Source organism: Anopheles nili, chromosome 3 (assembly GCF_943737925.1).
Source record: "Anopheles nili chromosome 3, idAnoNiliSN_F5_01, whole genome shotgun sequence".
Classification (NCBI taxonomy): domain Eukaryota; kingdom Metazoa; phylum Arthropoda; class Insecta; order Diptera; family Culicidae; genus Anopheles; species Anopheles nili.
In genome coordinates this window covers 29,454,103-29,468,692 of record NC_071292.1, presented here as the reverse complement: position 1 = coordinate 29,468,692, position 14,590 = coordinate 29,454,103, and the positions used below count along the sequence as shown (strand labels likewise).

The following is a 14,590-nucleotide window of genomic DNA, read 5'->3' as shown; positions in this document are numbered from 1 at the left end:
ACATAGTGTTTGATAGAAATATATAATTGTATCTTAATAAATGGACAAAGTTACAGCAAAACAAACTGCGAAAAGTATGAAATAAAATCAATCATTTAAACCAAATAAACACCATCCTGTTTGGATACGTACGCAGCCAGTTCTGGCGATACTTGACAGATTGAAAACGTAAACAAGGGAACATAATGCACCAGTTTGTTTACAGAGTTTGCAGTTGGTAAACAGAATACAGTTTTTCATCGAATAGAAAATGACCGGTCGGTCTCTAAATGAGTGGGATAATATTGCAAATTCGCTAATGGAAGATGAAGCGGCCGAGGATGAAGAACTCGACACGATCGAAGCGTTGGAAGCAAAAATGAGTAAAGTCCCCCGTGGTATGTTTGTCAGCGGATGGGACGACCCGGACGATTTAATTGAGGAGGACAAAGATCCAAAAGGTAAGGTAAATTGTCATACTTTTAATAGCCCTAGTACCAACTGAAAGTTACTATGATTTCAGCTACACTCGAACGACATGTCCTATGGGCCGCTGCTGAAAACAAATTTGAGACCGTGGAAGCAATCGTGAGCCGGAAACCTAGCGTTGTGCACGCGACTGACAGTGATGGATACACGGCTCTACATAAGGCTTGTTACTGTAACAACCGCGAAATGGCCCTGCTACTGCTGCGGTATGGTGCCAATCCGAATGCACTTACTGACATGGGCTGGACACCGTTGCATTCGGCGTGCAAGTGGAACAACGCATCCTGTGCAGCCTTGATATTGCAACACGGGGCTGACGTGAATGCACGCTCAAACGGCGATCAGACGCCCCTGCATATTGCCGTGACTGTGTCGAGTTGCCGGTCCACCCTGGTAACGCTGCTAATGGATGCACGTTGTGACTCGGAATTCAGAAACAATTCGGACGAAATGGCTGTTCAGATAGCGAAACGGAGCGGGGAATGCTATCCGCTGTTTACCATGACCCATCCTGCCTTTACAGTCGAAACTGGAATGATCGATTAATCTCTTACTGATAATAGACGTTCAAATAAAAGCCATTTGTTCAACAATTGGTATCTCTATAGATGATGTTCTCATGTAGAATTGCTTTATCTCGACAGGTACACTCTTGAAAATGATGAAATACGGGTTTACCGTGTAATAAAATCCGAAATTATCTCTCCGTAAGTACGCTGCTGCTTCAAGTCTGAAGGCTTAATTTATGTATTTGAAAAATTCGCCTGCAGTTTTAAGTAACTTCTATTAATTGTATCGATCGAATTCATGTGAATTAACTACCAAACTCGTTTGGATTGAATACAATTATTTATTTTAATTAGTAGAAAAACTATCCTCTTATCATAATCACATATGCTAGAGAGGAAAATACAAAAAAAAAATGAAATACGAAACGTGAAAAAATTACGAAATTCAGTTCTTGATTGCCAATCTGACCCTTAGTTCATCAATCCATGGTGCGTTAATTTTCTTCTACCTGCAGCTACCTGAGAATGTTAGGGTTCCATCCGAACTGGCAGCCGTTTAATCCAAGCAAGCTTTCTTCAAAGGTGGCTCAGTTCCGTTCCCTGCCAGTTTGTTCCTTTGCACCATCGGTTGGTGAGCTATGCCGCGTAGGATCGTTGACTTGCTGTGATCCCCGAATAGACCGGCCAGCAAGGCTACACCGTATCCGGTCGCTCGTTCCCCGTTATGTACCGGTGAAGCCATATCCACGTGGATCCACGAACCGCCATACTCGAAGCCAAGGTGCGCCCCTATGAACAGTCCGGCACAGCTAACTTGAGCGTTACCCCGATCCATAACGGAGTTCTTCATGTCGGCAACGGCCGAGTTGAACTCGCTGAAATGGAGTTCCGGGCAGTACGGGACCGGGGAGAGCATGTCACCGGTACGGCGTCCAATTTCCAGGGCTTTCGCCTCCCAGTCGTCGCTGTTGGTCAGGATCGCACCGTGATACTTTCCAGTCGCTATACCCTGCGCCCCCGTTAATGTCGCCATGTCGAGGATGACATTAGCCTTCAGATCGCGGTCCGCATAAACGACACCGTCCGCCAATACAAGCCGTCCTTCGGCGTCGGTGTTGTTGATTTCCACCGTGCAGCCCGAATACAGTCGATGGATGTCGTCGGGCCGTGTCGCTTCCGGGCCGACCGAATTCTCCGCCAGACAAAATACCGCGTGTAGGTTTTGTCGATATCCGCTCTTGACGGCGGCATAGAAACCACCTAAAATAGCCGCAGCACCACCGCAATCGCGCTTCATGCCGGGCATAGCTGTCTTTCCCTTGATGCTGAGGCCGCCAGTATCGAAAACAATGCCCTTGCCGACCCAAGCCACCGTTTCGGTGGCTCCTTTCGGTTCGTATGAAAGCACGGCTAGTGCCGGAGGATCAACAGCAGCCTTGCCAACGCCATAGATGCCACCGAAGCCCTTTTCCTCCAGTTCCTTCCCGCGTATGATCTTCGATTTCAGTCCAAGCTCAAGCGCAATTGCCTCGACCTCGGAGAGAAACCCGGACACGTTCATCTCGTTGCACGGAGCATCGACAATTCGGGCTGCCAACCGGATACCAACAGTCACATTCGCGAGCACCAGCACGTCTTCCTCCGTGATCTCTCTTTCCGTGGGATCTTCACCTCCGATCAGCACGAACTCAATGTGAACCGTTGGAGGTGGCTCGACATTCGAGCTTTTGGACGTTTTCCGGCTGTACAGGGGGAAAGCCCTCGCAACGGCACAGGCAGACGCAAGCAAGTCCAGCTTCTCACACACGACTACAATCGACTCACTGCCGCCGGTTGTGTTCGATTGAATAAGTTTCGTGATAGAGTGGGCACGCGAGGCTGTATTGTGCCGCGATGCTTTCAATGGAAGGGCGGCAACACGGGCCACATCCAGATATAGTGAACACGTATCTGTCGGAGCTGGTTGCAAGCTGGAGACGGCCTTAGTGTAGGTTTCTTGTTCCACGCGCGACCCCAGCTTTGGGCTGATCCGCTCGAACGGTAGATCAGTCAAGTGACGGAGCTGACCGATGATCAGCACCGGCACGGTGAGCGGGTCACTCGTTTGTAGGGTACGGTGAAACTTAAGAAGACTCATCGTGCGCCACTTCAGTTCGGCAAATGCCGCTCAAATAGAACTAACCGACTTGAATGTCTCACAAACTGCGGGCTCTTGAGCTGCAACATAGTAGGAAAAAAATAAGTACATTAGCAAAGAGAAAATCATGATAAGACTTCGCCTCTACACCGTCACGAATTAACAATCGACACTAATGTGCAATTAGATTGAATAATGAATACTGAAATTACTTATGGAGTTACAAATATGCCTATAAATTTAACTTACTATACGTTATTGAATGAGAAGCAAAACAGAAATGAAAATTTGCACACAAAACAGGATGACAGTGGTTTTGTGAAAATTTGACAGTATTTTCAAATTTGGCATATCGTCTCGTGTGCGATCTCGTGCTAGCACAAAAGCACCCTAAGGATAGCTCCAATTAATAGAGACAATTCGGTAGATTATAGGTATGTCGGTAGACAATGCACTTATTCTACGTTAAAAAATCAAATTTTTGTTTTGTTGTTAAAGGTTCAAAGGGTCATAAAAAGGGTATCACATTTAAAAATCGTCATGGAGATCGAATGAACTGACAGCTGTAAGCGTGGTTGTGTCAACCAAAAATATGCCCGGTATGTTCGAGACCTAATATTTGATTAAATGTCAGTATTAACGACGAACAAGCACTCACAAAAATATGTAATTTGCTCATATTCAAAAATTAAAAATCACGCGCTTTTTCTGCGAAATAATAGCAACTTTTCTTAAGCAGCACACACAAATGAATGTATGTGATATATAGATAATGTAATCTATAATATATCGGGATGGTTCAATTGGGTATCTATAAGCAACGTTACCGTTACAGAATGCATCACTTTTTTGCTCATGACTGTAAACGGAAAATTTGTAATTATTATGCATAAATTTTAGTGAAATTTTAAACCTATATCAGGGAAAAAATCCTTTATTGTCTCCTTAGTTTCGGTTGTGCACATTAAAGTACGAAAATTATAATAATTGTGCATGGCTTTTGAAGTAAGCATTTGTGCTTCCCCCTCTCAACATGAACAACACGAACAAGAGGACTAAACAGATGCTTTTTATGCTTTTTATTTGCTATTGTTCCGTCGTTCGGTGCGGTCGCTTGTGTCCGTCGTCGTTGTCCGCAGTAAAGCTAGCAAGCTTAAGTATGTAAAAAGTCGGTACGCATTTGATTCGCGTTCGTGTGTGATTCATTTTTTATTCTTTACCACGGTATATTCAACTACGTTTGAGTTTCTATTGTGTTGCTAGATAAATTGGTTCTTCCTTCGGCATGACGGTTACATTTACTACACGAAATCGTTGGCACCCAAGCAAGCCTTGAGATTCGTGCTAGATTGTTAGTAGTGTGTTTCAAAGGTATATTTTGCATCTTATGGTAATTTTTGGCCCGTAATACCGCAATCCAACTATTATTGCTTAGAGGGTGAAAAACCCGTGTGTATGTAGGTGGCGTGTGTGGTCGTACGAATGAATTATATCCGTTTTCGTTAAATTTAGTGTGTCTGACAACGGAACTGTGTGGGGTGAGTGCTTGGTGTTTTATTATTTTTTGCTCGTGACAAGTTATATTACACTTCATACAAACTGCAGAAACCTTCGAGGTCTCTAGATTTGGCAGGGATATCTATTCAAAAGTTAACAAATTAGCCCTGGTGATTTTGACTCGAAAAATTGAGCTCGCGTAAAAATCAATAACAACGTAGGAGAACAAACGACGAACGCTCTATTCAGCCGTGTTAGAATGTCATATCGGGGGAAATCGAGCCGATGGTTATAATAGGGAATGGAAAATTAGAAAAAAATACACTCATGTGGTTCATTAAATGCCATTTTTCTGTTTCTCTGGTACTTTTGCAAAATATCCCCAATGGAAGATAAAATCACTTTCCGAAAAGATCATTGCCAAAAAAGCAAAAAGTATTGGAATGACTGCTTTGTCCAAAAACTGCGAATCTTTAAGGGGTAGTTCGTTTTGGTACATGTGCATTATTTTTCCGGCCGTTTGATCACAGGTCGTAGAGCACAAAATGAAACTTGTTTTGCGATGCGAACGAGAAGTGGGATTCCTCTAAGTTTTTCGTTGTTAGGGCTCGTCCTGGCCACATGCTGTGAGATGGCGAACCGTGATCGAACAGGTTTTTGATGGATGAACGAATGGCCGTTTCGTGATCCGGCTGCCGGTTTGTGTTGTTTCACTCGCCAATCCACCAGCGCACCTGAGAATCGGTCCATGCATCTGCGAGATCACAGTTGTTGTGAAAATTCTGGCTTCCGCAAGGAGAAAATGCCAGCTGACGTCCTTTAAAGGTCCAAGGACGTTTTTGTTGTTACCGAAACGCTACTCCTTCGGTAATATACGAAAGGATGCTGTGAGTCGACCCCGCATTTAGCTTTTCAGCAGCCGGCTGTATTGCTCGGGGTAGTAAAATTCTATTTTAACCGGCTTGGGGTGTGTAGCATAATTTTCACCCTAAACGCAGGCTACGGTGTATTAAGGACCTTTTTCGAAGCCGGCTAACGGGTGCGAGTGTACGTAAGGGCTTGCGTTTTGTAAATGTGATTTTGTAGTGGTATTTGTGTGTGTGTACGTATTTAATAATATTACTTCTAATCAACGTGGTTGGAAAAGTCGCGAGTGCACCTGATAACCGTCTGATGCTGGTTTTAGGAGAAAATAGCATTTAAAAGTATATCAATGCACATCGCATACCTTTTTTCCTCCAAGAAATGATGCACGCACCGTAGTAGGCTGGTTCGTCTGTTTGCTCAAGCAACAGTTTGGTGTATACATTAATGGTTGCGATTTCTTGTGCACATTCTGTGAAGAATTGTTCGTCCTGAAAGCATTACCGCTCTACCCTGTTTATCAGTGGAAAAAATACAGCATATCGGAAAAAATTGTTGGCCCACGTTGGAAGTTTGAGACGACACGCAGCAGCACTTTGCATAAGGTAGGTGCATATAATTAAGTAATGGATTGTTCGTGCAGCAGATTCGAACGGTTGCACCAATGCAGAGAGAGTTTTTGTGTATAAAATTGCATTAGGCGACTTTTACATCAACGTGCTACCCATGGTAAAAGTTAGTGACTTTTCTATTAGAGACGGGATATCAAATACCTAAATCACACGATCATGTATTGATGAACGTAAATGTACAGGTTTGTTTCTATGTATCTCTTCACCAAGTTTAAAAACTTCAGTCTTCGAGTACAAGTCTAGGGCTAGCATTGAATATAGATCTCTTTTTAATCAATAGAGATGCAGAACGTTATTAATCAAGAATTGAATTATAACATTTAGTGGCTGCAGTTTTTTTCTTCTATCAAACTAATAATTCTAACCCGCAACATGCTCATACGACCAGTTCAATGTTTGAATCACTTGGTGTCTGTTTTTACCGCGATATCCCTGTTCGTGGGACGATGTCGATGCGTGGTAATGCGTCGAACGACCCCGTGGAAGCTTTTCCTCGTTGTCTTGAATGGGCCATCCTACGCACTTTCTCGTCGTGGTAACGGGGCGCGTGTATTCGTTGACCATCACGGGGGTTTGGCCATTTACTTGAGGGGTGTTTTTTGCAAGGGCACGACACACAACCCAAAGCTGTTTCCGTTGGTAGGTTTATGCAAAAAGGGAATGGTGTAGAGTATATATATTCCATGACGACCGGGAGGGAGTTACCTTGCATGTAAACCGTAGGTCGTTTGCCGGAAATACGGTAAAATGCGCACAAAACATGTATTCGCGTTCGATTGTGCAAATGTTTGGTTTCATTGTAGTTGGACAAGAAAAAAGGAATAGCTATTAGGCAATTGGATTGGGGAAAAAAGAGAATGGAACTGGAAAGCGATAATGTATCGTTAATGATTTACAAAATAGTGGCTTCATTTCGCAGCGTAAGTTGCTAGTGACATACAACGAAAGTTAAATTTGGTAGCCGTAGGATTTGTAATCGAAAATTGATCGCGTTTCAGGCTGAATACGCACCTTTATAGACCATGTGTTTCAACATCCTGCAATGGTGATGGTATATCATTTTAGCTCAACTTTAACGCATTTATTGATCGTAGATAATCCGGCCAGTTTGGCTAGTTTGGTCGGTTGTCGTTGCACGACGCTACATAAAATACGCCTTCTTCCGTCGTGCGTGGGCCATCATTCGCCTTGCTTACGGTTAGCTACCGAGAAGAACTTGGCTCAGTAACCGTAAATCGGAATGTAGCAAATACGTTCGACCACAAAGGGCGTAGGATAGTCGGGGTTAGTGAATAGGATAGGTAAAACGAGCGCGGGTCTGAGAGAGAAAGAGAGACAATGGAGATATTCGACCCAGATCATCCATCTCAACTACTCCGTCCTTCCCTGACCCTGGCTCACGTTCGGATCTAGGGTTGGCTTGGTCCGGGTCTCGTTACATAAGTCGTATCCGCCGTTTTCATTGAGAAGCCTCGATTCGGCGGGGGTTGATTCATACGGACGATGACGACGGTGAAGTTTGCAGAGGCCTGCACGGGAACTGCTCCTCATTCGCTTCTGCTGCTGCACGTGTACGGCTGAAGGGAAATTCTCTCCCGAACAAGGGGTTGCATCCCTGTTAGATAGAATTTGGACAGTTTTAAAGGATCCCCCTTACAAATCAGCCCATATAACGTTTGGCTGAGACCGCTCTCCTGTACCAAATACAACAGCCAGACAGAGGGTGGTGCGCATGTGTTTGTCAAGGGCAAATCCTTGACAACCTGGCAGGAAAAGACGTTTTGTTCCGTATGCCAACAAACTCGTCGTTTGCCAAAATCATTTTGTTATACAGCATGATTTTTATTCCTCTTTGGACAGCGTGCTAAGTTGTCTAGGGTCTTGTTTTTCCATACTCTAGCGAACGAATATATTCCTCACAAACGCTATCTGCAGTTCTTGAAAAAGGTGCTTTCGATTAGGTCAAAATTTTGCATAAAATTTATAAAAACACCATATTTGGGCCAATGTCAAGTTCAGTATTTTACATTTCTCTCGCTAGGATCAAATCATGTTCAACGCAGTCCACACGATCCGAAACGAACATCCTTTTTGCCTGCTGCGTCACTGCAAATTCGAGCCCATCAAATATATTTCCTTTTTCTTTTCTTCCATATGCATTAAATGAGTGTTCTCGATGAGTGTTCGAGTCCCGTTCTTGTTCATGTTTGAGATGCGGATTCAGGATCATGGCAAATTGAACAAGACAAAAATGAAGCACAAATCGATTCGAATAATCGGCAAGCGCCACAGAACCGGTTCTAGCGGATGTTTGCGAGTTCGATTGGGCGAGATTTTCAAACGAGCTTTATTGATTGGGCAACCTTTATCACGGTACTGCTGTGCCGATCGATGGAATCGAAATATTGTTTGTACTTTGAGCAACCCGGTTTGGGGTACGAAAAAATATGACGGCACTGAGGCTTGAGGTTTATAATTCCATGCAAAGCAGTTATGGGCAGATCATATATTTAGCGAAGTGAGCTGGCATTAACAAAATTTAACTCTATCCGTTGTCTGTTATATGTTATTTTCCATAGATTTTTCATATAGATGCTGTATGCAACATAAAAAGGCGGATCAATTTTCTTTTTAGCATCGCAATACTTGACATAGCAAACATATTAGACTCTTACGAAGTCTGTAGTCTGTAATTTGCAATCTTGTACATGAAAACGCTCGCTTGACGTGGAATAAGGGGTCAGAAACCAACGAGAAAATGTTTTCAACATAGATCGTCGTCGCATGAACGTCAGCCAGTTGGCTTTTTTTTCTTTTTTGTAGGCCACCTCTGTTTATTTTCCGTCACCCACCAACAAATGCGCCCTCAAAACTTAAACGATTTAGTATTTTCGCTTTGTGTGCACCCTGTGTGGTTGCCTCGGTACGAGATTTTCCAGTTTTCCCTCGTTTCGTCGAAACTACCACAAATCCCTACCACTGAAATGCAACCCCCTCCCCCCAAACCCACACACACACCTTGGCTGCGTGAAACGCGGCCTCAAAGGCTGGCTGGGACCATGAAAAAGCTCCAAAAAACTCTCTCGTCAGAGCTCGTCTTGTGTGCGTGCCTGCGATTGCCAGCGACGGGTGGTTCGGTTGTTTCGCGAAGTTTCTTACGCGGAAAGGCTTGTGGGATTGAATTCGCTGCAACACGCGTACACACCTACTCAGTGCTTTTTCATCACCTAACCAAGCTTCGAAAACAGAGAGGTGGAGGGGCGTTCGCGCTGGAAAAGCGCAATGCGCCGCCGTAAAATTGCCGTTAATGCCATCGACGGAGTGGGTGGGTTTACGTTGCACCGGGCACTGCGGGGATGGAAGTGGAAATAGATGTTTCTCTGAACACCCCCTTCTATATTTGTAGCTTGTGGCCAGAGTTGAACCCGTCCTATGGTCTGTACGATCACACCGCGTTTGGTTTCGCCAATCGAGCGTTACGGGCATTTCCTCGCGCCCAATTTGTTTCTGCTGAAGAGTTGCTCAAAATTGGGCCTTCTAAGAAATTTTTCGTCTGCCCTAAGGGTGTGTTTTTCTGACTTACAATTTCCATACGGGTGTGATACTAGATACTTTTTCTCGAATCAGAGTTTAAATAATGCTTATTTGTATACAAGAATAATTTGTCTTAAAAGATACGTGTTTCAAATGTGTTTTCATGGCATTTGAAAACTTTCCTAAAAGCCGGTTGAAGCTTTCGGATATTGGCTCATTTTTATTTTAATTAATTCCGGCCTAGCTGTGCCAGTCGGAAGCTTCTTTCATTGTCTCTCTCTCTCTCTCTCTCTCGCTCTCGATCGATAGCAAATTTAAACCTAAGCCACCCGGTCCCGATCCGGGCCGCGTGAGTGGGGAAGAAAATCAATTCAATTTCCACTCCGATACTCGATTCGCCCGTTAGCTCGGTCAGTTACACGGCTACGTTGAGGGAGAAGGAACATCAGGGAAGTCTAGGGAAATCGTGTTGATCGTTTGCTGCTTTAGCTCCCATACCCGACGGCGTGAAGACCATGTGAAGACGCCGTTGGTGGACTTGGCTAAGCGAACCAGTTTATCAAGAGACAACGCCGCTGCAAAGAAGTAGGTTTTGAGGAGAAATATGCATTTTGCAGCAAGCGATGGGCGAACTTGGCGCAGAAATTATGGAGCCAATGGACTTATTTGGCCGCGATGGATCAGCGGTATCGATAAATGACCCATTTTGTTGTGGTTGTTATTGAAAAGTTCCGTCGCAGTGTTTGGTTGGGGCATGTTAAGAAGTAGTTGTTTTTAGACTAAAGCAACGTTTTTATTCTTGTTTTGATAAACATAATGTTGTATACTGACTACTTCTGTTTGGAGTGCGAACAAAATCTGAATTATTCATTTTTAAAGATTTGTGGGATGACGTATAATTTTTAATTTATTTTCAACAATTTGCTATATCTATTTTCAATCCTAAAGTAAAGTGTATATCGAATGTGGATTATTCTGTAATATAAGATATACTGTATTTGAAACGAAGTGGATAAAATATTGGAAAATGGGTCAAGTAAACTTCATTTGTATCCAAATGGCAATCAAAAATGATTTCATATTTATCAAAATAATTGAAACAAAGTAACGGGACTCGACCATAAAATGTGCTATGTTTATTACAAACATAAAATGTCGACGGTATGGCGAGACGTTCCCCAATCCAATTAGTGAAATGGCATGATTTGAGGTCCCCTGCTAGAAACTTACATCATTGCATGTGTTTCGACTTTATCGAGCATGGCCTCAGGTTGTTAACTGTGGCAGGCTAAACTTTCGCTCCACGGGAGCTCCTCTCGAGAGGATATAGCTAAAAAAACGTCGAAAAATTAAAAATGCTGTTTTACCATAAATTTGCAATCTTTATGAAATGAACAGCTAGAGTGCCATTCGAATTAAACCATCCGTTGATCAACCAATGGTTGATTATGTCATCCAAGAAACAAGCAACATGCGTAAACTATGATGTCAAAATTCATGAAAGAAGTCTTATTCCATTTAGTTCAGGTACTACAGCATTTGTTTTTTTAAAGATCTTATTCGCAAGAATACATTTAAAATGACACATTTGTTTTACATTTGGCAGGAAAACCACTATCAAGCCTTCTTCCTTCACGTATTTATTTTCCCACACGCCATTCGTCACTGCTTCTCCTTCGTTTTTACTCGGTGGATTATCACACCTTTCACACTTCAGCACGGCAATCAATCAGGGGCCCCAAATTCGACTGATCTTCGTAGCAACAGCTGGCCACACTTTCTCGCCGTGCCCCTCTTTGATGGTTTGCTACTAAAATAAACCAAAAGCGCGCAAGATTAAGCGGCTAAGAAGCGACCAACGAAAGCGAAACCTTCACCACCATCATCGGCAAGCGTTTCGGTTCGAGTTTCCACTTCCAATCGTACTGGTGAAAAGCCGGGAAGTGGATGTGAACAGACGAGACTGCACACGTGTGACAATATGGTGGGTGTTTTTTTTTGTTTGAGGCTCATTCGAGTCATGCATGGTCCACATGATGGTAGTGTCTTGGGACACGGATTCCGGATAGGAAAGTTCACTCACCTTAAAACTGCTTCCGGTCGTTCTTCTACCGTTTGTGGGTTATATTGGTGGGAGTGAATGACAATGGGTGCGTATAATGAATTACATGCGTAAAAATACACTATTTATCGATGTTAATGCTCCAAACTAATCCCTTGGTTGATTTTCTTATAAATCAGTATGGATCTTATACGTTACTTGAAACAGCTCAAAATATTATGTGGCATTTCAAATTTGCTCATATATTGCTTTTTTTTTTCATCTGAGGTATTGAACTTAAATGCACACAGAAAATAGCCATTCTAATGAAACTGCTGTGTTCGTTTATGAAAACAGCTTTTCTTTATTAGCCCACTATTCTCAATGAAGTTGTTTCTACGCAATATCTCTTTTATTCCGGTCACTTAAAAGCAACATCATCGTTTAGATACCAAATAGTCGAAAAACCATTTAAACTGGGAAACGGATGCAATAAATGCAGGATTGCTTGCTTTCTTGCTCCTTACGCGTGCATTCGGCCTATCGATTATGGATATGGGTTTAACTTTACGACATACATTGGCTCTACGATGGAATTGTTACCACAAATGACATTTTTTACTTTAAAAACGAATAAAATAGAGACCGCATGGTTCACTTTTTAGTCACTATCTGGTTTCATAAAAATGTTCATCGCCACTCGTGCACCGGTTTCGGCACCTCACATTAAGTGTGGCATTTTTTGTTCCTTCCTTCTCCTCTGTTCAAAGACTTTGACTTTGACCGATGTGTCACAGCGAATTGCGTCGAACCATAAGGTCTGCCGAAGCATATCGTTTTATTTTTATATCCTTTTGTCGTGCCGTGTAGTATTTTTGTTTTTGAGCGAATGTGTTTTGATTTGGAGAGCGTGTGTGCCTGTTGTTTACATTGGATCGCTGCTCTTTTAATAGGGCAGAGTTTTGGTGTTGTAGTTTGACTGTTTTGTGACTGTTTTACTCCGCCTTCCGGTATCGGTGAAAATGAGTACATTATTCTTATGTTAAGTGCTCATTTAGGTCATTTTCACGAGTTGAACGAATAATTGAGTCGGAGTCGTCCGTTTAATTAGTATGTATATTAATATTTAAAATTTGAAATATAATGATCTTTAATATGCTAAAATCAATAAGTAATGCTTAATATTAGTGTTTTTACGCTCAAGCGTAGGAATTACTTAAAATCAAAACTTAAAAACCCCCGGTCTCGCGCTCCAAAACGACACAATGGAAGTTTATTTTCTTTCTTCGTTTTTCGTTTTACCCCTTTTTCTCACCTCGTTGCGTTTGATCTTAAAGCTAATAATTCCTCGAAACGTTCCGCCGACGCGGACCGCGTGCAATTAAAAGTCCAAAGCCACATAACATAAACGTCATTTATTTTCTCCTAATTTACGGCACTCGATAAAGCTGCTTAATTTTGTATGTTGTTATGTCGCTTATGAAGTCATGAGAAGAGCGCAGTGAGTGGGAGCGTAATGGGGAATTCAAGCCGGTTGAGACAGAAGAAAAATTTGTAGCCATTGTTACATAAAAACATATGAACATTTTTATAGCGCTGTATTTATTCGGGAACGATTGTGACGAACTTTGGTCATTTTTATGATCATTCTTCATCCAATCACCACACGCGCGGTTTTAATCATCCTGCTAAGAGCCAGATAAAACAGGTTACAAGATTTGTGGGAAGAGTGATAGGGAAGGCAAGAATAAACATTACTTTGATAATGATAAAAAAGATAAAAAATGTTTGTCTATAAGGAAGTAATCTTGAGAGCTCATTGGAGAAATGAAGTAAAAGGATAGAGATATTTGTTACGGGCTTTAGTTTGTGTTTCAAAAGCTTTAACCGCTATCTATGCATATTATTGCGCATGTGATTAAATGCATTTCTATCGTAATATATATACAGCATAATTCCGTGAGAAAGCTTTGCGGCTTAATCAATCTTAATCATTGTTCGTTTGCTGAAAAAAAAAGAAAAATGATAAACGTCGTGTATTTTAAAACTAATAATGAAATTTGTAAGCCACCTCTACGAGTCGGACACATAAAGCAAGAGCTACTGAATGTGCCGAAAAAAAAGGAAAATACTGCTTGACGTTTCTGTCTGATACATTCACCCCTTTTCACCTTTGGTACGCGGCGGAAGTAAAAATACATGCCAGTAATTTATGACGCAGTCTCATCCATCCTTTCCACTGCCAGTGTAGCCTTCTTACCTTTCGCTATCTGCGGCTTCCATCTTTGCGTTCTGATGACCATGGGAGACGGTTTTTCGGTGGATACGTCTCGGTTACGCGGCGCGGCATTAAGTGTGTATTTTGAAGCGTTGTACTGGCCGCAAATTCCACCCATTAAGAGAAGGGGGTTACACCGAATGTCTACTTATGCTCCTTGTTTATATTTTTTTCGAATTTCACTGTAAATATTCATGAGCGTCGTGTGTTTCCTTTCGATCTTCTCCCGGTTGACGTTTAGAATTTTGAACAGTTTCAAGCTTAGGTTAATGAGCAGAGGCGAATGATCTCGCTTTCCCTATTGATCGCTAGCATTTCTGATGATTTTATTTTCTCTTTCTCTTTTTAGAACTCCGCAGAACGCATGCGACAAGTCGCCCATCAAATTACCTGACCGGAAAGTGTCAGCGTCATAACGACGGAGACAGTTTACGAGAATATATCTTAGTACGGTACACCGAGACGGCTTGAAATCACTGTTTAGGTGAGCTGTGGGGAAATAAACATACAGAAAGCTCATCGTTCGTTTCTTCCAAGCTGGAAAACGTAGCGACAGCTGTAATTAGTGACAACCTGTGCTGTTTGAAGTCGAGTGTCAGCACGGGCACCGGTTGTGGAAGCTAGACGTGT

The 14,590-nt window shown here is 42.5% G+C and overlaps 2 protein-coding genes across 2 annotated transcripts; one reads left to right on the top strand and one right to left on the bottom strand.

Annotated features, from left to right (window-relative positions):
* The first annotated feature begins 250 nt into the window (after positions 1 to 250).
* On the top strand, positions 251 to 1,014 carry LOC128726627 (ankyrin repeat domain-containing protein 49). Its single transcript, XM_053820444.1, has 2 exons — positions 251 to 440; positions 503 to 1,014. The coding sequence occupies exons 1-2, from the start codon at positions 251 to 253 to the stop codon at positions 1,012 to 1,014; spliced, it is 702 nt and encodes a 233-aa protein (XP_053676419.1).
* A 284-nt stretch (positions 1,015 to 1,298) lies between these two features.
* On the bottom strand, positions 1,299 to 3,120 carry LOC128723302 (probable aminopeptidase NPEPL1). Its single transcript, XM_053817027.1, has one exon. The coding sequence runs from the start codon at positions 3,112 to 3,114 to the stop codon at positions 1,534 to 1,536; it is 1,581 nt and encodes a 526-aa protein (XP_053673002.1). The 5' UTR covers positions 3,115 to 3,120; the 3' UTR covers positions 1,299 to 1,533.
* Between the last annotated feature and the right edge of the window lie 11,470 nt (positions 3,121 to 14,590).